Below are 25,360 nucleotides of genomic sequence, written 5' to 3'. Positions count from 1 at the left end.
TAGCCCTTGATGCCTTCAGTGTGACTCTACAATTTTCATAGTCATGAAAATAAATAAAATAAAATAAAAACTCTTTGAATGAGAAGGTGTGTCCAAACTTTTGGTCTGTACAGTATAAAATAAATAAATTAATAAAAAAACAAATCCCATAGACAAATTTTGTAGTAGGGACTTGAGTCATATCCAAAGACCAGAATATTGGACCAGCAATTAACACCCTAACAACACTTTAGTAATCACACACTACATCCTATCATCATGGCAGCAGGTTTTACACAAACCACCACTCGCATCTCTTTAAAAATGTTAAAAACATATAGCCATTTGCTTGATCAACTGATTAAAACTTGTAGATCAAATTCTCTGTGTTAGGATTAGAATGTGTTTCTGCTGTGGACAAGCTTGATCTTACCAGTGTGAACCATGCCCAAACTTATGCACATATCTGAGTAATATAAAAACATATGTGCACACTTACCTTTGAACATTACTAAAAAGATGTCTAAACATGTAAAAACATGCACATGTCTAGCCACCATCACACAAAAGAACACACAAACACACACCGAAACAAGCTTCAGCTTCAGGCTGCTGGTGGAGAGCAGAAGGTTTTTTCCCTTGTGTCGTTCCAGCCAGTAATCGGCACATTTGACACACATGACATGACAAAAAAGATGAAAGAGTTTTTAAAAAGATTTCATCTGCCCTTTTAGCATCACACACATTGACCGTCTCACACGATGACCTCAAAGAGAAGAATTATACACTAGGCTTATACGTATATGTTGCACTTATACAATGATGTTTTTGGCCACATGACATTTACATGTCTTCTAAGAGTGCATTTATTTGATAAAAAATACAGTAAAATGGTAATATTGTAAAATTTAAAATACCAGTTTTCTATTGTAATAATTTTAAATGTAATTTATTGCTGTCATGCAAAGAGTTTTTTAGCACCATTATTCAAGTCTTCAGTGTCACATGATTCTTCAGAATTGATTCTTATATGCTGATTTACTTCTCAAGTTTTCTGATTATTATCAATGATCACATTTAACATAGAATTACTTACATTTAATGTACTTTATTTTATTTTTTTGCAGCCGCTTATAAATGTCTTGCAGCACCCTAGTGGGCATATTGAGTTGGCAATCAAATGGAGCCATAGGCAGATACAATAAATGGCATGTACAAAGCTGAAAGGTCACTTCCATTTGTTCAGGCTTGAGTGTGTGTAACAGACACCACTGAACATACGGAAAGAGCACTGAAGGTTAAGTGGCCATGAGATGTGAAGTAGCTCAGAATAAACACACACACACACACACACACACAAGCATACACCTAGTGTGTCCTCCCATGGATTTCTGTTACTCTTAATTGAAATAAATCGCAACACACCTATCACCTATTACTATACTTACCTCTCTCTCTCTCTCTCTCTCTCTCTCTCTCTCTCCATAGTCTTGAGCATGTGCTCCTACTATTGTTGCTATATTGATTAAAGTCACAGTTTTAAATTAAATCACATAGTAAAACTAGAAGCTAGTGCACATAAGGCTATAAATGTCATATAGAGAATGAATAGAAAGTCACATCACATTTGGCTTACACAACATACATTTTATGCTCCTCTTACACATAAAGAAAATACATTTTCTGATCTTATGTGGGTTCTGGTAGAATATATAAAGCATATTTTAAGCTTACAATTGTAGAATTATACATGATCTTAATATAAATTTAATTACATAATTAATTACAATTACTAATAAAGTACTAAAACATATTTGAAACCACTAAAACAAATAAACTTTTTTTTTGTCAGCATATTGTATTTTTGGTTTCTCATCTTTAATTATATATATATATATATATATATATATATATATATATATATATATATATATATACCTTTGTATAAATGTATATAAACACACCTTAGGTTTGGGTATCATGCCTGCCAGCAGGTGCATTTCCTAACCACATGACCACTTGACTTGTCCAACTGATGGTGCTGTGTGCCATCTAGAGGACCTAACGAGACAATAAATGACCATTGTTACTACTTTACTAAAATAAACACATATATACAAATATGTTGCTGCTATTTGTGATCTGGGTTGTATCCAAAACTATTTCAGTGGGGACCAAAAGTCTGAGACCACACTGAATAGCCGATCTGTGATTTATAATCCCATTTAAACCTGTAAATAAAGACAAAATCTGTTTTGGATTTTAAGACATGAAATTCTGATGTAAGAAGTGTAATGATGTAAGTGGAATATAATTATAAAAATACAATCGTATATTGACTTGTGGTATCAGAATTTTTGACCCCATATGGTGTGCAAAATAAATAGCTTAGTTTAATGCATATGTTTACTGTGAATAGTGTCAATACCGACTGTATAAAAACAGGTCAATACTCTTAAATCTGTATTTAGTCAACTTTTTGTTTGTAAGTAATTATTATTTGTATTTTACATGTCGTATATAATTCAGTGTGTGCTATACTGTTTTAAGATTGTTTCTGACAGCCAGAGCACCATTTAATAGCTATTTTATACACTTATAAACTGTGTGCATATTTAATTGTCATCAACAGTATTGCTGTTTGTTTTAGTTTACTCATTTTACAAAAGTAAAACTTTTATTATACCTGCTGATTCTGCATGAACATACAGTAGTTACACAGAATAATTACATTGATATTAAATTTTTTGGTGTTTTGTGCTATAAACTCCATCTAAACACAACTAATACATTTTACTCATTATTATTATTATGAAGGTTTTTATGACTTCATGGTAATCAAGACATGACTGTAGGCCTACTTCTATAAATGCATTTTTCATACAGCAAAGACAGTTTGCGCCAATGCAGTCACAAACAAGCTGTGCGAATTTTCAGTTACTCTACTTTAAAACAGAAGTGCGCCGCCCGGGAATCGAACCCGGGTCGCAAGAATGGGAATCTTGCATGATACCACTACACCAGCGGCGCCTGTGTATCTCCACGCAACAGCCCACCCTTGACAACTTATCTGAAACGTTATGATAAAATACTTTTAAAGCCTTACGCCCTCGTAACATTATTTAGGATACTTATTTCGTTTACATGAGAGAATTTTTGAACCTGACATTCCCACAACCGGTACTGCGATATCGTGGATTGAACCGATTCACCAAACAAGTCTGGAACATTTGTTCACGAATCGGGCTCTCGAATGAACTGATCCATTAAACCGAGAACCGTCACATTCATGCACGTCCGGTGAGAAGGAAACGATATATTGTCCATGTATATTACCCATCCATAAGTTGATCTTAGTATAACTTTTTAGAGCATGTCACGCTGGGGTGTCAGGTGATGTGATGACGTAATGAATAACAGAACCGCTCTTTTAAACCAGTTCTTTGAAATGAACTGTTCAAAAGAATCGACCATGACTCGCACTTCTTCTCACAGCTGCCTGCCAGCTGTTCGCTGCTCTCATCAACTCAACAAAACTATCAATGGCACTATCCACTCTTACACATCAACATTTCCCTTTGCCGCTAAAATTCGCTTCACAGGGACTCGATGGGCCTCAAAATACATATACACAAAACAAATACCAATGCAGTTTCACTAATAAATCAATCAAATCGATCATGACCGCTGGTAACCCGAGCGTGATGTCACGCCATCCTCCAACACGCGCCACCCAGCGTCAGCCAATGGGAACGCGCGCGGAGAAACCGGCCCCTGCCATGACAACGCTTCCATCACTTCCGGGCTTAGAGCGACGGCCGAGGGGATGGGCGCGTGCACGTGATCTAAAGTACGTCCGGTATTCCAGCAGATTCGTCAAAAGCGACTGCAAAGCTGTAATGAAAAGACGTTGGTATATTCTAAATGTTGATGCAAGTATTACGCTGCCTGTGTTTTTTCCTCAATACCTGTTTAAATGCAGTTTATGTGTAAATTGTTTAACATTGTTGACAATGCCCCGTCTGAGTAAACAAGAAATAAAAACAAAACACATTATTCTGAGTAATGTTTTATTTATTAAAACATCCGAGCCAACCACATACATCCACATGAGTCGCGCAATTTCCTTCATTTGTCCCATAAGGCAGCATCTATTTGAAAACTTTAATAAATATTTATTTTTATTTCAGCTATTGCATGCTATTTAAATATAAACACACTTAATGCAAACATACTGCTATTTTTAAATAGTGTAAATAATATATATACCTATTTGCACTTAGTGTAAATAACAGACTGCTAAATAAAGCTATTGTCACTCAGTGTGTATAGAAGTACACTTGAAATATACGTTTATTTCCATGAAAGTGAATGTGCGAAGATATCGTGTGGGTGGTTTTTACCGTCACCACATGAAATCATGTTAAAATGACACTTAAACTGTGTCACATGTTTTAAAACAGTTATTGAGGAAATAACACAGCCTAATAATTGCATCAACATTTATTAAGAACAGTAAGAACGTCTTTTTATTACAGCTTAGCAGACGCGTTTGACGAATCTGCTGGAATGGGACGTAAATTAGCTAACATGAACGCGCACATCCCCAGTTGAGCCATAACGCCGGTGCGAGTTAGCGACCGCAATATAACCGACCCAGAAAAAATAGCAATCCTCGCTCTGTATTTGCTGCGGTTCGCTCTTCTGTAATATATTTTTACCATTTTAAATGAGATGTTGCGAGTCTGACTGAATCAGCGGCGTCAGCTTGGAAGAATAAGGTGAGTGTTTATTGTCTGTACGGCTCGTGCGGTTCAACGTTGATTTCCGACTCACGTGCGTGGAGTAAAGCATCGTGCGCGTTATTACTCGAGTGTGAAGAGGGTTTGCATGCTTTGACACCTCTGAAGCGGAGGAATGTAGGATATGGATGGCATCGCATTCCTCTCTCGATACTGATCATCTGAGGCCTCTTCTGTCCCCAGCCTGCAATGACACATACATGCATGCATAAATTATTTAGTGCTTTCAAGCCGTGATCAAACACCTGCAAGCACACTCAACACATTAACAAACACTAATCTTGTTCACACAAACTCGATATCAACAAGCATGACATTTTACACATTTCACACCCCGTCAGTTTAGATTCTCTGTGTGATTTAAAGGCATACGAGCACATTTTGTCATGAAGGATAATGTTTTGCCTAAAGGAGGTCACAGATGAGTGTGCTGGTGGCATGAGACTGCAGTTTGCTGTGGGTGCTTGGGAAGATAGTGACATGCTTTCAGATAATCCTGGTGGATTATGAAGGCCAGCACTAAGAATAAGTATCTGCAAATGAAGTGCGTTTGATTTGACTTGAACTTGAGAAGGTTTTCTGTAACAACGTTTTATAATGTGCTAGACTTACGTATTTACGATAACACAGTAAATATGTAAGTCTAGCAATATGCAACATATGTAAGTCTAGCAATATGTAAATATGATTAAAACAAACATTTGACATTTTTCATCCACATCCTATGCATATCCGTTATAAACACACCAATCATTGTTATTTCTTCAAGAGTAGCCTTATATATTCTTGTGTTAGGTACGTGAACTCTTTATTTCACTCAGTCTAAGCATGTTTAACTGTGTTCTTCTGTGTCTTGATATATCTAATCAAGCCCAGAAAACACTGGTGCTTAATAATGGCTCTTAATCCATGATATTGCCACAATTGAAAGGAATAAAGACTACCCAAAACACAATTAAATGCTTATGAATGATGTGAAAGAGTGGGTTGTGATGGCATTTTTGGGTGAATCATTCCATTAAAGAAATGTTTCATCCACAAATATGAATTTTCTGTCATTTACTGATCCTCATGTTGTTTTGTTTTGATGACAACATCGCATGTTGTTTACTTGATTTGCTTACACGCCAATAGCTAAGTTAATAACAGAGATATTTGAAGCAGTTTTACTCACCGCATGCGGTTCCAACACACGATCGTGAGCCTTTTTCGTTGAGATTGCATCATCCTTAAGAAATAAACGATACGCAAATCCGTCGTCAAACTGGGCCTTGTGAACAAGCATCTTCGAAATGCAGGGAACAAACAAAAACACTTGCAACAACTCCGTTGATGCTCTGTAAAAATAAACTCCATCCACTGATCCCTTAATGCTGTTTCTCTTTTGGTAATCTGTGCAGGGTTGTCTTGCCCTGGCAACCAAAAACACACTCCTTTTATGACATTTCGCGACGCTCTCGCTCTGATCAGTGAATGTCTGTGCTCTCAGTGCTCTGCTATACGGGAGCGCGCGTTCTTCCGGCAGAAGAGCGCGCACTTAGGACCCATATAAGGAAATTCCGCTCCATCTAACGTCACACAGACCCATACTCAAAAAAAAATTTCCGAAACTTGTGACAAACCGGAAGGAGTATTTTTGGAACAGAAATACTCCTTCAAACGTACAACTTAATTTTTGAAACTTTGTCCATGTTTAGCATGGGAATCCAACTCTTTAACAGTGTAAAAAACTCAGTATGCATGAAATAGCATTTCACCCCCCCTTTAAATAATCAGATTTTATTTAGGCTATACATCTAAATGATTATCGCCACACATACATAGCACACATCGCATCTGATAAAGGCTTGTTTTTATAAATTTGTTTTACAGTGCTTTTATAATATTTTTGGTTATAGACCGAATAGAAGATTACAAAAATCATAATTTGTATGATTGAATATTAATCAAAGTTTTGAAGGTTTCAATTTTGGCTGAACTATCCCTTTAACTCTATAAATAGTCAAATGTGAGATGCCCCATCTTTTACAGAGCGATCAGTGCTGTGAGGCATATTTAATGACCTTTTTTTTTTTTTTTTTCAAAAAAAGGGAAAGATGCACCAAACATGATTACAAAGATTTTATTCTGGTTTGTAGATTGCACAGTGATGGTTTATACTGTTCAGCTACCGGAAACATGATTTTCACGCTTAAAATGCACCATAGATTGTGTCAAGTGTTCAGCAGTTCTTGAGTGAATTGATTTGATTGGTCTCTATTGGCTGGATTCCTCACGATCATCCCACTGCAGGAGTGTATGTTTAATGTCTTCTATTCTCGCACCCTGAGCACGAGGTGATGGACCAACCGAACAAGTCTGATCACACCCAGCCTCATCCAGTGCTATATAATAGGGATTATGGGTAATAATGAATGAGTGGGCTGTGATTAGAAATCCTGGTATGTGTGTCTGGAAGCTTGTTCCTTCTTTGTGCGGGGGAGTCCGAGCATAAGAGGAAAAGGGAAGAGAACACAACAAAATCGCTTTGTTTTCAGTTTAAGCCTCTACTGTTAGTGGTTACTTAACCCAAACCCCTTTACCGGTTCCTCTTCTCTATGTAAAAGATTTGTGACATTTATCCTTCAGTGTACTCAGGTATTCACACACAAACCATGTTGTTACTTGCCCATCATAATGCTAGGGTGTTGTGTGGTCACCTGTTTTGTTTGCTAAGGTGTTCAGAGAGGTTATTTGCACTCTGTTATGCCGTTTCTAGCATGTTCTGGCTGGTTGATATTTCTCGGTCTTTCAATGTAAGTGAGTGGGATGTTTTTTTGTTTTTTTTTCACCCGTTCGATCATGAATATTAACTAGCATGACTAGTTAGCATTAATGATACAGGCATTAGGTGATCTGCCAGCGTTGTGCCCTTGAGCAACACATCCTCTTTCTTTCAGTTCTGTCTGTGTTGTGGCAGTGCAGGTGAGTTGGATCCGGTTGCTCAGGGGAGATGATATTTGATCGTGATACCTGAGTTTAGCTGAAGACCTTCACTTCACTGACCGCATCTTAGATGACCATCTAATAACTAATGCTTGTGCTTCATTCAGATGCACGTGTTATCAATACTGGGCGTTGTTTATGAGATATGGATTAAAACCATGAATGTACAGAGGATGATTGATTGCACATTTGTTAATCATATTTCAATGGTAGAAGTGGTTTGGCGCACATGGTTATGCCCATCCAGCATGTTTGAATTTTTAATGTGACGTAAACCTAAAATTTTTGTTGCTTAAATATACAGTCTTGAATTTCTACACATGTATAAGGGGTCACTTACCGCTGGTTGGTAAATGTTTTCTGTTATTTTTCTTTGGGTATAATGTTCGCAGTTCAAATTATTTTAGGACCTCTGTATTTTTAAAAGAGGCCATATTGTTTTTGTTTTTTTTTGTGCATTTTCCACCCTTTTTTTTTAATGGAGTTACGTTGTCTACACCAGATGTTTCTGATGCCGCAAGCCCCAACCTAACAAAATGAAATCCCTCCCAGTATAGTAAGCAATAATAATAATAAACAACTAGACAGCTAGAAGCTATAGACACGCATCTGCTATTTAAAATCCAGGACCTCTTCTTCAGGCACTTCCTTTCCATCTAATAAGGATTTTGTTTAGAAATATTGTTCCCCCAAATGTATCTAACTATTGACTAAAAATTTATCACCTGAATTTATTTTACATTTTTTGTCTTTTTGTTCATTGTATAGCTTGTGTAATTTATTCTGAGATTGTCATGAAAATAGCCTTGATGCTGGCATGGTTTTAAAAAGTGAATGAATAAATCAATCAATACATGTAACTATTGTAAGTCATAGTGAGGATGTTGTGTTTTACATTTTGTGGTTTATTTCCAACTGAAATCATAATTTAATAATTTCATAACACTGCTGTTCAAAAATGTGGGTTCAATAAAATGTTTTTAAAGAAATTAATACTATTATTTTTAGCCAGGACACCTTAAATTTATCAAAAGTGACCATATAGAAGACATTTGCAGTGTTATGTTCCAATGTAGGTTCCTAACATTCTTAAAAAATATATTGTGTGTACATTTACTCAAGATTCACCAAAGACGTGTCTGAAAAATGTTCTGTAAATTATGTTCAATGTTTGTGTAATCATTTCAGAGTCTCATTTGTTATCATTAAATTGTATTACATATGATATATTGGCATTTAATAGGCCACCCTGCTTGAACCTCTGTTGTGATGGAGTCCACGAGTAAAACTCCAAGGAGAAACACATTTCTGCTAGGTAGATGATATCTGAGAACGTCTCTATCCTGGGTTGTCGTTTTGAGCCTGCACTGTAGTACCAAAGCCAAAAAAAGACGTCCACAGCTTGTAAAATTGGCTTTTTTTTCCTTAATTGTTTCCTGTTGTACTAAAGTGTTTATTTCTGACTGTAAAACATGCATCTTCACAAAGGATTTTAAGGAGGTTTTTTTTGCGCTTGGCTATTATTGACCTATTCCGAATATGGCCAAATATGTCAGTTTGTATTTCATGTTCTGGATATGATCGTCCCCTCAGCACATACATCATTCATAAACGCATCCTCCTCTCAAACAGAACACTTTTAGTTAGTGTGAGCTTCATCCTTCCAGATTGACAAGCCTGTCTTGTTTGTCGTCTGAGCTCATGGCGTTCACTGTCTGCTAGTCGCACAATGAGCCGTGACATACTGGTTAACACGCATGCTAATACGAGTAGCCAAGTTTGAATCCATATAGCTTTAGGTCCTAAACCTACCAGCCTGCATTATTTCCACAACAACAAATTACGGTTAAAAAAAACTACATTACCCATGATTCTGCAAAAGAATTCCACCAATGGAAACTGAAAAGAGCAAATCATACCAAAATAGCTCTTAAACGCCTGCTTACTCTCATGATGCCCTGTGAATGGCATAAGTCAGTCTTCCTATGCTTTGAGTCTACCTAAATATATATACCTATGGGATACTTCCGAAACTAGTGCGGATAAAAAGGGAACTGGTGTTGCTCTAGGACTGAAAGAGTCAATTCATAGATGCATCTCAAAGTGTTCTACAGTTGAACCAATTTTGAGTCATGACATTGACAAAAGGCCCTTTGCTTGTTATATTTCTCCACAGGGAGAGCTCATCCTTATTCCCAGGAGGCTTTGCACCCTGTCAGAGAAGGAAACTGGAGTAGGAAAAGGAAATGGAACAGGAAGTTGCTCACTTAGCCAGCAGGTTTGACAGTAGGCAGTAGAAAGGCCAACTAGTGCCATCTATAACTTAAAGCTCTTCAAGAACGCGGAGAACTCGGTAAGACATTCAGAAGAAGAGGAATACTATCACATACTTGGAGGAAAGTAAAAAAAAAAAAACAACACACAAAGTGAGTGAAGGTGACAAAAATCACAACTTTATTATGTTTTTTTATCTTTTTGTCGTCTTCTCATCCTCTGCTCTCTCGTTCCTCTCAGGATGAAGTTGAAGGAGGACATGTCTCCTCTCCTGCTGCAGGTCTTTCGATCGGTCATCTGGGTTTATTCTGTCATCACGTTCTTGCCCTGGTACCTGCTCTCCGGAGCCAGCGAGAGCCAGGCCCGTGCTAAACGAGTCAAAGCGCGCTCCGTGAGTACAACAGTGCGATTCATTCAGCAGATTCATTCAGAAACTGTCTCTTATCCTCAGCAAGACTGCATTTATTGGATCAAAAATAAAGAATTATTGAATATTATTACAATTTAGAATAGTGCTATCAAACGATTAATCACGATTAATCACATCCAAAAAAAAAGCTTTTGTTTACATAATGTGTGTGCTGTGTATATTTATGTATATTTGAATACACACACATGCATGTAAATATCTTGAAAGTAATTTTTTTATAAATTAAATATCTAGATTTAATAAATTTAATAAATATATTAATGTAAATATTTACATGAAGCCTAAATAATGCGTAATAAATGTACACGTATATAATCTAAACAAAAATGTTGGATGCGATAAATCATTTGACAGCACTAAGTTATAAATAACTGTTATCTATCGTAGTAGGTTTTAAAGGTTTAACTATTTCCTGTGATGCAAAGTTAAATAATCAGCATCATTAATCCTGTCTACAGTGTAACATGATCCTTCCGAAATCATTCTTCTATGCTGATTTACTTCTTAAGAAACATTTATTATTATTATGAATGCTGAAACCAGTTGTGCTGCTTAATGGTTTCTGTGGAAATCATGAGACACATTTTCAGGAGTCTTTAAAAATAAATATAAAATTAAAAAGAACAGTGCAAATGGTTTGTAACTTAATGTGATTGCTGAATCTTTTCAACTGAATGCACCGTTGCTAAATATAGAAGTAATATTTTAATTAGAGGGGGAAAAAAAACGTACTGAGCTTTTGAATGGTAGTGTAGCTCAACAACACATAATACATGCAAAAGATAATAATTCAACTGAGATTATCGCTGTTTATCTTGGGTTAATGGAGGGATTTGAGTCACTTGCATTACTGATCAATGTCACTTAGACCCAGTCCCAATTCTATTTTATACCTCTTCCCCTTCAAGGGGTAGGGGAGACAATATTCCCCTAAGGATTGGGACACCACTACCATGACATAACACGTCATCATTCGTCATCTAGCTCTTACAATACACACACATACTGGTGTGCATTAGAGCCTTTAATTATCGTTCTGTATTAATGAGCTGCTTACTGACACACACACACACACACACACACACATATCGGAAATCACGCAGCTCACACATCCAGGAGAAAAAAAACTTGTCAACGCTGCCCCACGACTTTTATTAAATACAGTTTAAATACTGAATCTCTACATTATATTTTCAAGTGACGAGAGGATACAATCACTGTTTTTAAGTAAACTCACTCTAAAAATATAAACGCACAATGCGAATACACGCAACCTCCATTTCTCTTTCTCTCTCTCTCTCTGAACTCACAATTGAATGTAACATAAAACAAGTGATTAATTTTCGTTAAAATCTTTATTTATGCCAGAAAAGCTTACATTTATTTGTCTTTTTGTTCGCTGTAGCAGCCGTGTTGCCGAAATAATTCATACCCCTTTGTCTGATGTGTGGTCCCGAAAAATCTTCGTTTGAAGGGCTATCTGGCCCTTCCCCTTACCCCTAACCCTCCAACCAAAAGAGAATCGAGACAAAAAGGGGAAAGGGGAAGGGATAAGGGGTAGAATTGGTATTGGCCCTTAATGATAATGTTGGTTACAAATATGATCAATCAGGCCACAAGTGGGTTTGCACTTTCTTGCAGTTGTGTTTGCACATTTTGTCACCCTGTGCTTTTCGTACATGTCCAGATCTTTCCCCGTGACCTCATCCTGATCTTCTGTCCCATCAGATAAGCGGGAATCCGGCAGGGCCATACCGGGCCGTGAGCAACCAGCAGAAGCTGGTGTCCCTGCTGCATGAGGGTGTGGATACTTTGGATAAAGTGTTTGAATACGCTGTAGTGCACTTCCCTCAAAGAGACTGCCTCGGCACTAGAGAGGTGCTGAGCGAGGAAGATGAGATCCAGCCTAACGGCAAGGTCTTTAAGAAGGTGAGACACAAACATTGACCTTCGAGGACTTTAGATATTTGTTCACACTGCAGGTGATTCTGTTAATTGATCTTATCAGCATATTCAAATTAAAGTATATCCACATTAGTTGCCATATTATGATAACCATCAGCCCAATGTCAAGAGACATTGATGCGGCACACAACATTTCTAAAATCCAAAACACGCCCTAAATTAATTTTAATTAATTTTTTACAGTATAATCAGAAATACTGTAAAATCAGTAAGAATGAGAAATATGACAATTTAAAGTAACTTTCTTATTGTTATATAATTTTTAAATATATAATTTATTCATGAAATGTAAAGCTGAATTTTCAGCATCATTACTTTAGTCTTCAGTGTCACATGACTCTTTGGAAATCGTTCGGATATGCTGATTTGCTTCTTAAGAAACATTTCTTCCTGTCAGTGTTGGAAATGCCTGTGCTGCTTAATTTTTGTGATTTTTGTTTTTTGGATTCTAGAAGAAATAAAAGGTTTGAAAGAACAGCATTTATTTTAAATCTATAACTTTTTTTTATATTATAAATGTATTTACTGTAACTTTTGACCAATGTAATGCATCCTTAATAAATAAAAGCATTCATTTATTTTATATTTTTAATTTTCATTAATTAGCCCTATGAAAGGTAGTTTAAGCCTAAAAACAGATGTAGGCTTTTGTACAAAGACCTTTTTTATATCCTTGGAGAACACACTAAACACATACTTGCACACTAAACACATTCTTACACAATATTCAAGTATATGTAGAGTCTTTCTATGGTTAAGGCACCAGATCCCAAGATAACTCGTTCTCAAATTCTCTTGAACTCCAGAGGAAGAAGATCCATGGCCGTCTCTCTCTGTAAACTGTTTTTATCTCTGGCCTGTTGTTGTCCAGAACTGTTTACATCAAACTGAAAAGAAGTCACATGCTGCTGTGAAAGCTGCTGGGAATTTTCATACAATGCAACTCTGACTCCACTGTCTTTCTCTCTAGGTGATTCTGGGCGATTATAACTGGCTGTCGTATGAAGACACTTTCCATCTGTCTCAGAGGTTTGGTAGCGGGCTGGCTGCACTGGGTCAGAAGCCTCTATGTAACATCGCCATTTTCTGCGAGACTCGTGCAGAATGGATGATAGCGGCGCAGGCTTGCTTCATGTACAACTTCCCCTGTGAGAAATTAAGTCACGCACTCACACAGATTATTGTCTGCTGCTTTATGGTGACTAGGAGAGAATATCAGGCCAAAAATAGCAGCACCGTTGTAGTACTAGATGAAAGACAGCATCACACTGACATCAGAACGCTTTTTCACCGTTCAAGCAGACACGCATGCATGTGCCTGTAATTTGATTCACAAAGTCTTTGGTTTTGATTCGCTGGTATTTGCGGCATTATTCAATGGCCAACAAAATTATTATTACTGTTATTATGAAATACTTGGCCTTTTATTTTCCAGTACAATTTTATCTAAATTGCAATATATATATATATATATATATATATATATATATATATATATATATATATATATATATATATATATATATATATATATATATATATATATAATATTTGTTTTTTTTTTTTTTGTACATTTGAGATAATAAAAATATTGTTTATAATAAATTATTAATATTATTGTATAGTCATATAATGAATACTCTTTTACTATAAATATTCAGACTTTATTATTATTAAATACTCTATTTTAAAGTACAGTTTTAATGAAATGGCAATATATTTGTTTTTAAAATTAAATATTATTATTATGTTATTATATGAATAATTACTGATGTTATTTAATACTTAAAATTGCTTTTTATTTAAAAGTACAATTTGTTTAGGTTTTAACATGTTAATAGTATCAGAATAAATATATTTATATTGAATGAATACTCTCATATATGCAGATTTTATTATTATAAAGTATAAATATATAATAACATTATTAAAATATAAATGTTATACATTTTATTTTATGGTACAGTTTAATTGAAATTGTATTTTTTAATTAAATATTTTTATTTAAATAATAAAAAATGTTTATAATAGCAATGATTGCAATTAAATAATATTTCGCTTATATTTTATAAAATAATTTAATTGAAAAAATATAAATCTGTATTGATCATTAGCATGTAAATAATAAAACATATATTATTATTGTTATTGTACTGTTATTTATTATAGGAAGATTATGCCTGAAAAGGTTTTGGATTTTTTATGTGTTAATTTAAAAAAATCTTATATAATATGACTTGCTGTGTTTATTTGTTTTTTGTTTTCTTTTTTATTGTATTTATATGATATTTGTATTTTTGTAATTGTATTTTTGCCATGAAAATAGCTTTGAGTGCTGACATGGCATTAAATAAAATAATCTGAATTTATTATATGAATACTCTTACTGCATATTCAAACTAAATTTTCATTAGTGAAGTATAAGTTTTGGCAGAAGTATGAAGTGATTTGTGTGTAGTCTCTGCCTCTTTCTCTCTCTCACTCTTCTATATGTAAAGGCACAGTTCTAACTCTTCTTTCTCTTGGTCTCAGTGGTGACTCTATACTCTACACTGGGAGGAGCAGCTATAGCTCATGGTCTGAATGAGACTGAGGTCACACACATCATCACCAGCAAAGACCTGCTGCAGAGCCGCCTCAAGGTGAAAACACAGCGCAGGCCGTATATCAGACACGACACGCCAGTGAAGAGCGGCTGTCACTCATGCTCTCAATCACACTCTCTCTCTCTCTCTCTCTCAGGCCATTCTGATGGATGTCCCCAGGCTGAAGCACATTATACTGGTTGATGAGAAGCCCACCAGTTGGCCTGATCTCCCCAGAGGCATCATGGTCCACAGCATAGCTGCTGTGCAGGAACTAGGGTCCAAACCTGAAAATGGTAAGTCTCAAGTAGCATACTACTTTGTTTGAAATGTTTATGTGCATACGATTATATTTGCATGATGCATATGGTGTCACGTACTGCTTTTAGTATATAGTATACATTAATGAAACGGTCCAATCATAACCTTCATAGGTTTCCAAGAACAGTACAGAACAGAACTTTTGTTGTGTACTAACACAATAAGGACAACAGAGCTGTGAACATCGATTGTTGAGGGAAGAAAGACAGCAGGATCTTCCTGTCAGATGAAAAGAATACTCTTGAGGGCACGCAAACCTGTGTTGAGAACCCACGCGCTTAGCCTTTGTGTCAGATAAGAGCAAGTGTTTAGAAAAGCCCTCTAGAGATAAGACAGGGAGATCTTATCATTATTAGAGCAGGTTTAGAGGGATAAAAGGTTTAGACGTTTCCCTGGGGCATTTTTATGTGTTGCCTGTCTAACGCTCACACAAATGAAACCGAGCAGGATGAATGATCTTAGGTGCGTATGATTTCTAATGAAATGGTCATGTCTATGCCTCATTCTCCTGGAAGACTTCCCCCTTTACAGTGAGAGCATTAGAGGGTTGAAGGGTGTAGGGATCTGAAATGACACTCACTCTCACTTTAACATAATATTTCCAGCTGTCCACGCTGCATGTGATGTGGTTATCACAGATGATGCACATGAGCGTCAATTATACACAACTTCAAATTTGGCCTAAAAAAAAAATATATATATATATATATATATATATATATATATATATATATATATATATATATATATATATTTCACAAAATTGCTGTTTTTACAGTTTTTTTTGTTCTTCTATTTTTTTATATCAAATAAATGCAGCTTTGGTGAACATATGTTAATATAATAAATGACTTTTTGACTGTTTGACTATATTAATTTACTAAAACTGGTAATTATTTATATTTTATTTTAACAAATACGTTTTAAACAAAGCTTGTCACTTTTAGGCTTTTAAAATTTGACAGATGTTGTACGGGTGCCAGGGGTTTAATTTCCATTAGCTTGGGCAGATTTATGACCGTTGTTTCTGACTGAGAAGTTCATGCAGTGCAAAGCAATCTTGGCTGCAAGTTCCCTCTTAAAAAAAGTTAGTTTTTCATCCTTCAAAGTAGTTATTTTAGAATGCCACGACGACATGGCCCCTGCCTCTAATGACGGGATGTGAATGTGTGTTTCTCTGTGTGCAGTAATAAAGTCCCGCAGGCAGCCTGTCCCGTCTGATATCGCAGTGACCATGTACACCAGCGGCTCTACAGGCATTCCTAAAGGAGTCATGATCTCCCACAGCAACATCATCGCTGGCATCACCGGCATGGCTGAACGCATTCCTAACCTGGAGTGAGTTTATCTGACACACGCTCATGTCACACCAGCTGTGTCCTTCGCCCTGTTTTTTTGTGCATTTTCAAGCATCACATCTGGAACTAGTGATGGAAACAGTTTCGTGAAAAATCCCCTAAATCGCAAAATATTTTCAAAACTGCAATTCTCAAACTGCAGGCATCCACCTCCGGAAGCAATAACCGCATGTTTTTTATTTATTTATTTGATCTAGACTAAAGAAAATTATTATATTCAGTAGCTCTCCTACTTTTCTTAGTGACATTTAATGCAAGTTTATCATGAAGTTGCATCTTTGTTATCTTTGGCTCGTTGAATGGAAATGGTGCTTATTCGCAAATGTTTTATGCAATATTCCAATTTAGCCCATAAGTTAAATTCGCAACTTTGGGTTGAAACCTAGCTACTGTCTGCATTCACCTTTCTCTCTCTAAAGCTCGGTCTCTCTATTTTTATATTTTCCAGCATTTTTCTGTCTATCCATTGATTGTTTTTTTTTTTTAGTTAAATAGCTAATCTCCATCGATCTTTGTTGTTCTATTGTCAGTACTTCATTTCAGTACTTCAGAGAGCTGGTCACGGCAACATGATTAACCGATAATCAGAAATCAGTTACTTCAGTTACTTTTAAAAAACAAACAGGTTTCCTGCTTATTTAAAGAAATTACTAAACTAAAGTAGTGCAGCTATTTTCAACATGATGATGATATGTTTCTTGAGCAGCTAAGCAGTATATCAGAATGACTTCTGAAGGATCATGTGACACTGAAGACTGGAGTACTGATGCTGTAGATTTAGCTTATCATCACAGGAATAAATTAAATTTTACTATATATATATATATATATATATATATATATATAAACCTGTTATTTTAAATTATATTAATATTTCAGAACATTATTGTTTTTATGGTTTAAATAAATGCAGCCTTGTTAACACACTTCCTGTTTATTGTGGCAGTGAGAACGACACTTACATTGGCTACCTGCCACTTGCTCATGTCCTGGAGCTCAGCGCTGAGCTGGTGAGTGTGTCGCATGGCTGCCGGATTGGATATTCGTCACCTCAGACTCTTGCTGACCAGGTACAAACGCACACGCTCACATCAGTCATGCTGTTGTGCCGTCATCACCATGTCAAGCTTTTTTACAATCTCAGAATACTTCCGATTGCCAAAGCATTTGGATCATAACTGCAGACTTCTTCAGGAAACTTTTTTAATTTTGTCCTTTCCCCACAGTCATCTAAAATCAAAAAGGGCAGTAAAGGAGACACCAGTGTGCTCAGACCAACACTGATGGCAGCCGTACCTGTAAGAAACCCACAAGTTCCCACAAACACACAGCTGCTAAGGTTGATCGAGATGTTAATTATTTCTGTGTGTGTAGGAGATTATGGACCGCATCTATAAGAACGTGATGACTAAAGTTGAAGAGATGAGCAGTGTGCAGAAAACACTCTTTGTTCTGGCATACAACTACAAGTTGGAGCAGCTTTCCAAAGGATACAGCACGCCGCTCTGTGACAGGTATAAAATGAATGCTGCTTATAAAATTAGCGAAATGATTTCATCTGAAACTCGCTGGGTTTGTTTAGAAGCAGTTGTGTTTTCTCTGTTTTGACTGTATCTTGTTCTGCAGGCTTGTGTTCAGAAAGGTTCGCTCGTTGCTGGGCGGTAACACACGTTTGCTGTTGTCTGGCGGAGCTCCTTTATCTGCAGCTACTCATCGTTTTATGAACATCTGCTTCTGCTGTCCTGTGTCCCAGGGCTACGGCCTCACCGAGACCTGCGGAGCCGGGACCATCAGCGAGAGTAGGCATGAGATTCACTGAGCCAGGCTCAGGCAGTTAGGAGTCAATCTGCAATCAGCGGTTTTAGTCTAAAATAAAACAACAATCCTGGATTTTTAGTTGTTAAATAGCTAATCTCTATGAATCTCCATTGCTGTATTATCAGTGTTTCACTGGCAGCACTTTAAATTGTGTGTTTACTAGTATTAAAAAAGTTGATAATTAAAAGCTGGTTACAGTGGAAAACCTGATATAAGGATAGATAGTATCATAGATAGTATTACATCATGTTCTGCTCTGAAATATTTCATCGTGCAGTTTTTTTTTTATTATAACAGACCTAATTCAGCAGTCACAAAAGACTAGGGAAAAGTAATGGGAATTTCTGGCTCAGCAGGAATGGTATTAATATGTTTTAAATTAGTGGTGAGAGATCTTGAATAAAACCTGGGTTAACATGCATGTGACTACTGCAAAAAAAAATAGTAAAGGATGGGGAAAAAGAGTTAGTGAATTAACTAAATTAATGCTTCTGAATAAATATGTAAGATTGCATAAGTGTGCTAAAACTGTGTATGTTTGTCTAGTGTTTGATTGCAGCACTGGACGTGTTGGAGCTCCTCTGGTGTGTTCAGACTTCATGCTGAAGAACTGGGAGGAAGGCGAGTTCAGCTTTTGTACTGTCAACACTTATCAAGTTCATTGGCTGCTACTACTAAATTCTATGATGAGAATTGAAATCTTATAAAATAATGACCATTTGAATATTTTTCTCTTTTTTTGCCATAGGTGGTTATTTCAGCACAGACAAACCAAACCCACGAGGAGAGATTCTGATTGGTGGGCCCAATGTCACCATGGGTTACTATAAAAACGAGCAGAAGAACCGAGAGGACTTCTTTGTGGATGCAAACGGCCAGCGCTGGTTCTGCACTGGAGACATTGGAGAATTCCACCATGACGGCTGCCTCAAGATTATCGGTGTGGAGAGATGCACAACATATATCAGAGCATATATCACCCAATAATGGAAATTCTGTCTCTACTTGTTCCAAACCTGTATGAGTTTCTTATGTTGAACACAAAAGAAAATATTTTGAAGAATGTCTGTAACTAAAACATATATGGTAGCCATTGACTACCATAGTACTTTTTCCATTCCATGGAAGTCAACGGCTACCGTCCGTTATCACATACAGGTTTGGAACTATTTGTTGGTGAGTAATTGCTGACAGAATTTTCCTCCCTTTAACCATCATCATAGTAACTTCTATGTAGGTTCCTCTAACTGGTTGTGGCATGTGTGTGTACTGTAGATCGTAAGAAGGACCTGGTGAAGTTGCAAGCTGGTGAATATGTGTCTTTGGGCAAAGTGGAGGCTGCGCTCAAAAACTGCCCGCTCATTGACAACATCTGCGCTTATGCCAACAGGTGAGTGTACATAAGAAACATGCATTCATAAACGCTGTATAGTGTTTTAGCTGAGACTTCTAAATCTTTCCATCTTTCTACACAGTGATGAGTCTTATGTGATTGGGTTCGTGGTGCCCAGTCAGAAGCAGTTAACTGCTCTTGCTGAGCAGAAGGGCATTAGAGGAACATGGGAAGAGCTGTGCAACCATGCAGAGATGGAAAAAGAGGTTCTACGTATCATCACTGACGCGGCTGTAACAGGTCTGTCAACAGGGCAAACACTTAGATTTTTATAATTTGATTGACTGGAAGATTTTTGAATTGCAATGTCTTTGCCAAACATGTTTTCTGTATCATGGTTTTGCATCTTTTTACTCAGTAAAAATTAACCATGTTGTAGGTTAAATTGTCATTTTTATAATACATCTTAATATAAATCTTAGAATAACCATAATTATTTTTTTAAGAAAAAATTAATTTGATAGGAATGATTTGAATATTCAATGTATTCTTACCAAATTAAAGTATTATTTTTCTTACAATATAAATCTTAGAATAACCATAAATTCTTTTAAGATATATTATAAACATTTTTGTATTAAATACATTTTTGTTGTTTTGGACTATTCATCATCAAAAAATCATAAAAAAACAAATATATCCCGAGCAACAAATCAGAATGATTTCTGAAGGATCATGTGACAATGAAGACTGGATTAATGATGCTGACAGTTCAGCTTTGCATGAGAGGAATTACATTTAAATTAAAATGTATGCATTTAGCAGACGCTTTTATCCAAAGCGACTTACAGTGCATTCAGGCTAACATTTTTATTTTTACGTAACAATTAATAAATTACACTTTGAAATATCACAATATTACTGTGTTTTTAATCAAATAAATGCTGTCCTGGTGAACATGAGATTTCCTCTCAATACTGTCCTCTATTTCCCAGGCATTGTTGGGAAGTCGAACTCATTCATGAATTGGCATGTTGCTTGTTTAGGCAGTTCATTTCGCTGATCCAATTCCACTAAAAATTAATTCATTTAAACTTTCACTCAAAGCCTTTGGCAAAAGACCATGCACAACATTTTACATAATTGTTTTAAGCTTCTTGCTTTATACATATATATATATATAGCTTTCCAACATCATGTTAAATCAAATCTGTTCTGTTTTACAGGTAAACTGGAACGCTTTGAGATCCCAAAGAAAATCCGTCTGAGCGCCGAACCCTGGACGCCTGAGACAGGCCTGGTTACCGACGCATTCAAACTCAAGCGCAAGGAAATCAAATCACACTATCAGGACGATATCGAGAGGATGTACGGCGGCAAGTGAATGAAGCCAGGCGGTGTGATGTGAAGGGGAGGGAGGGAGGGGGGTTTAGGACACACCATATACCACAATGCCTATATACAAAAATTCAGCCCACAATCCTCTGCCTTCCTGCTCCCTGCAATGCTCTGTGATCAGAACTGGGACACACTTGATTTTGACGAGAGGGAACGGTGCGACAGTAAATGCCACCTGCTGTAGCAGGTCCTAAATAACACACTTTTCTCAGATGATATACGAAAGAGACTTCTGAAAGACACGCGACACAACATACAGACTGTGAGACTTTTGGACCCCATCCAGTCCTTTTGCTTCTCTCTTCTTTTTGATAGACACGCCCCCTTTACCCTGCCCTCACATTGTTCTGCAGGCAGATGCGCTTGATGATTCCACCCTACTGCAAAGCGGTCATTGAATTCTCATCGAGAGTCTATGCAGGGAAACGTTTTGTAATTTGGCTGTATTTTTTGTTGCTTATTTCTTTGTTAATTTCATTCAGAATTATTTTGATCTAAAACTGCTGCAAGATTTGGATATGTATGGAATGCTCCTCTAACTGTATCTCTTACAATGTTACTTTTTCTGGAACTTTGGCGTTTTTACTTGCCATCTTGTTACTTTGAACTTGGGCTTCTGTTGTTTACCTGTATCCAAAGGCTGTTACTGTTGCCCTGTGTGGAATGAACGATGCGTTTCTGCTGCTAGTGCACACTGACGACTGTGTACCTAGAAAGAAACCAGAAAGACCAACCTTACACTCCAGACCAAGAGAGAACCCTAATAAACCAGATATCTGTTCTGATGTAACAAAAGCAGTTGTAATTTTGCACCAAAGCTGTTACGGAGAGCAGTCTTAAGCCAGAGACCTGCTCTCTAATACCACAAAAAGCTTGTACTGATGCAACAGAGAGGTTTTTTTTTTTTTTTAATCCAATTTCAGAGATCTGCTCCAAATTTTGTGCATTTCTATGTCAGTGAGTTGGCGTCTGGTCTGCATCTGAAAGATTCTCCCACGTTCCATTACTCACATCTATAGGGTTTGCCCAAGACTCACATGGGATGTATGACTCCATATTTACAGCGTATATTTCTTTGAACTATGTCTTTTGTCTGAATTTGTAAAGCCTTTAAATGTATTTCCTTCTAAATATGTCATGTGGTCATATGATGTCAGCCGTTGTGTTGCATGGATGTTTTGCAAGGGAACCAAGTGTTGGCGTGGAATAGTTCGGGTATCTTAAATGGCCATTTTTTATTATATTGTGATATTATCATTGTAGGAAATTAGTGACTTTAACAAAGAGGAAAAGTATGAATTTGAATGTGCTATAGACGTATGTATGCACAGCCCGGTCCCAAGAGCATGAATGTCTCCAGCCTCTTCGATGTATTGGAAGAGACACTATTATTCTGCTTCTGACTGTGCAGATCGCTTACATCATTCCACAACTAATGCATTATGATTCGCATTTGACTTTGCATGATTCAGGAGATGTAAACCAAACAAATAAGCACTGAATACGATTATATTCCGTTTGCGGACATTGATAAATATGACATTTGCAAAAATGGGGCAAATGTTTCTTGATCTGTACATTAATTCATTATTTATGTGAAAAATCATTGATTTTCAGCACTTAACATTTTCAAAATGAAAAGTTCAGATTTTTTTTCTTATGTTTTCTCGATTCCTTTAGACAGTTTTGATTAATCTTTGAAACACTCCAGCTTTGCCGTCACAACATGATACTCTTTACTGAAACTGTTTTTGTTTTATAATTTTTGTTTGTCCTAAAAGGAACTTTAAGGCAAATGGTGTTCCTAAACTAGACGTGTCTGATTTTCCTGTGCTTGATGAAGGATGTTGATTTGCCTTTCTTACACAGTGGAAATTAAAAGTGCTTCATAGGAATTTATACTTTTAATAATTTATTTCCGTCTTCGAATTCAGGGAGTGACTCATTCCCCTCTGAGAGCTGCTGTACTGCTCATCTTGATCGTGCTTCATTTACATTCTGTGATGTCATTTGTTCCAGCTACAAACACCTGGCCAATCAGCTGTTAGTCTGAAGAGAGCTCCACCTTATTTTCCATGTTCTGAGCCGAACTGTAATCTATTTGGTTAATTCACCTGTCAGTCACGTTGTTGGCAACAGCTAACCCAAATGAATCCGCCTGTTAGATGCTTACGCCATCAGTGCCATCTGTGTTTAACTGCATCCTACTTTACGTTCTTAAAGTCCTTGATGTTTGATGGCTACACACAAGCCTACTGAGCATTCTAGACACAAAGGAGGATGTTTGGTGGATTAATTCTCTCTCCTTGTTAACTGCTCTGTAAATATGAAATTCATTAAGTTAGTTGCATTTAGCAGATGTACAAATGTAATATCTCTTTTAACTATGTTTGATCTTGATTACTGACCAGATTTAGGATCTTTTCTCCTCTGTGTGAGTGGTTACTGTCTTACAACAAGCAAGTAAAAGCAAACAACTTTATTTATTTGTAATTTGGCCTTGAAACTATAAGAAATAAAGATTTGTGAATGACAAGGGGATTTCTGAGCATTATTTATCTGTGCCTTTGATTTCAGATTTTTTTTTTTTTTGAAAACTTTCCTATTCATTTTTGTTACATTTTTATCAAATTGAAATGTTCTGTGCAACAAAATGATTTCTCTATGTTCAAGTTTGACCGTAGAAATAATTAAAAAACTGACACCTCAAATAAGAATTTCAAACCGTCAAAAAAAAAAAAAATCTAAACCTTGACAAAATTTGTCTTTGGGAATGTCTAAATATATATCCATATTACTTCTAAAATCAACTAGAGAAATTTGAAGGCTTTTTCTATAGCGCTACATACAGTATGTACTAAACAATGGAATGCAGATGTTTTTCTTATTTTCCTCCCACCAGATGGCACTAATCTGGCTTCAAAAAACGGGGTTGGGATTTTCAGGTGTGCAGGCAACTTTGACCACAAGTGTGACTCCCAAATAGGGAGCACCAGAGGTTACAATTATATTATATAATTAATGCCTATTTATATTAAGTTGTATATATGTAATGAGAGAATGAGAAAGTATTTTATGTAATATTATTTAGTTTAATATCAAAGTAGATGTCATACACCAGTAGATGTCAGCACCAGATTATTTACCCTTAGATAAAATCAAGTCTACTGTACCTTGAAAACAAATATTTTAATATCAAAATATACTTAGATGTTTTGTATTACAGCTCAGAAGACTAGCCATTTGTATTTTTATGTATCTTTATTTATTTTAGTGTACAAATATTTAGTGAAGATTTTCCATATTCTAGAGTTAAAGTTAACATTAAAATCAATCTTTATTGACACATATTCCAAAATTCTGATTTCCTAGATGCACATTGACTATCCTGTTCCACTCTGAAAAATGTCAGAAGGAAAATGGCTTGATTTAATTTAATTACCAATACAACTAAATGTAAAGTTTCCTAGTTTAAAAACAAATCTCAGTTTTCTATCAGAATTGTACAAATGCAAGAATGAAGACACATTTTGAATTCATTTTCCTATATAAAGCATCTCTCAGTGACCTTACTCAGTTGACGTCATAGTTTTTTATTTTTGTTGCAGTATAAGATGTGCGGCTCTCGATGTTCGACAGATTGCCGTTTCAAAGCATGCATGTACAAGACTAGAGTCAACTGAACAAGTCAGTCCTTAGGACAAGTATCTGTGTCCATGGAAACCAAGGCCACAAGCCTGCAGCGACTTTCTTTTGTAGAGATCATCAGGAGGAGGAGATGGAAGGAGACAAAGACATTCTTAGAAACTTGGTGATAAGTCGGGGAGCTTTGTGAACAAGAAAATTTAGACAGTGAATGGCATTATAGAAGATGGGATGAAAACATCAAATCAAATATTATTATTTTAATTAAAAAGAATGAGTCAAGCGCTGCACACAGCTGTGGATCAGGAACAGATTCCTACAAAATGACTCAGCTGTGCATCATTTATACCGCATCAAACCTCACATTTCATACTGCTATCACCAAAAACTCTGCAAAATGATGGATGCATGGATAGATGAGCAAGAGGAGAAATTTCTATCAGAGGATCCTCTGGGAGATTGTGGTA

General features: G+C 36.3%; 1 protein-coding gene and 1 non-coding gene across 3 annotated transcripts; one reads left to right on the top strand and one right to left on the bottom strand.

Moving 5' to 3' along the window:
* Positions 1-2,938: 2,938 nt before the first annotated feature.
* trnag-ccc (transfer RNA glycine (anticodon CCC)) lies at positions 2,939-3,009 on the bottom strand. Its single transcript has one exon. It is a non-coding gene; the product is annotated as a tRNA-Gly (tRNA).
* Positions 3,010-4,548: 1,539 nt separating this feature from the next.
* Positions 4,549-23,784, top strand: LOC113046219 (long-chain-fatty-acid--CoA ligase 3-like). Of its 2 annotated transcripts, none has more exons than XM_026207156.1 (17): positions 4,549-4,760; positions 9,943-10,192; positions 10,281-10,431; positions 12,199-12,399; positions 13,406-13,583; positions 14,968-15,077; positions 15,178-15,316; positions 16,529-16,679; positions 17,646-17,769; positions 17,926-17,997; positions 18,074-18,213; positions 18,326-18,498; positions 19,064-19,138; positions 19,266-19,457; positions 19,793-19,907; positions 19,993-20,150; positions 21,077-23,784. In XM_026207156.1, the coding sequence occupies exons 3-17, from the start codon at positions 10,282-10,284 to the stop codon at positions 21,232-21,234; spliced, it is 2,136 nt and encodes a 711-aa protein (XP_026062941.1). In that variant the 5' UTR covers positions 4,549-4,760; positions 9,943-10,192; position 10,281; the 3' UTR covers positions 21,235-23,784. The 2 variants fall into 2 exon arrangements, with proteins under 2 accessions (XP_026062941.1, XP_026062942.1); XM_026207157.1 differs by having other exon boundaries at positions 9,943-10,202.
* The last annotated feature ends 1,576 nt before the right edge of the window (positions 23,785-25,360 follow it).

The sequence above is a fragment of the Carassius auratus genome, chromosome 27 (assembly GCF_003368295.1).
Source record: "Carassius auratus strain Wakin chromosome 27, ASM336829v1, whole genome shotgun sequence".
Lineage (NCBI taxonomy): Eukaryota > Metazoa > Chordata > Actinopteri > Cypriniformes > Cyprinidae > Carassius > Carassius auratus.
The sequence above is the reverse complement of the archived record's forward strand: the minus strand, read 5'-3'. Positions and strand labels throughout refer to the sequence as shown.

Coding starts and splice junctions, on each gene's coding strand:
- LOC113046219 (XM_026207156.1), top strand. CDS start 10,282: ATGAAGTTGAAGGAGGACATGTCTCCTCTCCTGCTGCAGGTCTTTCGA. Junction 12,400..13,405: donor ACGGCAAGGTCTTTAAGAAG/GTGAGACACAAA, acceptor CTTTCTCTCTAG/GTGATTCTGGGCGATTATAA. Junction 13,584..14,967: donor CTTCATGTACAACTTCCCCT/GTGAGAAATTAA, acceptor TCTTGGTCTCAG/TGGTGACTCTATACTCTACA.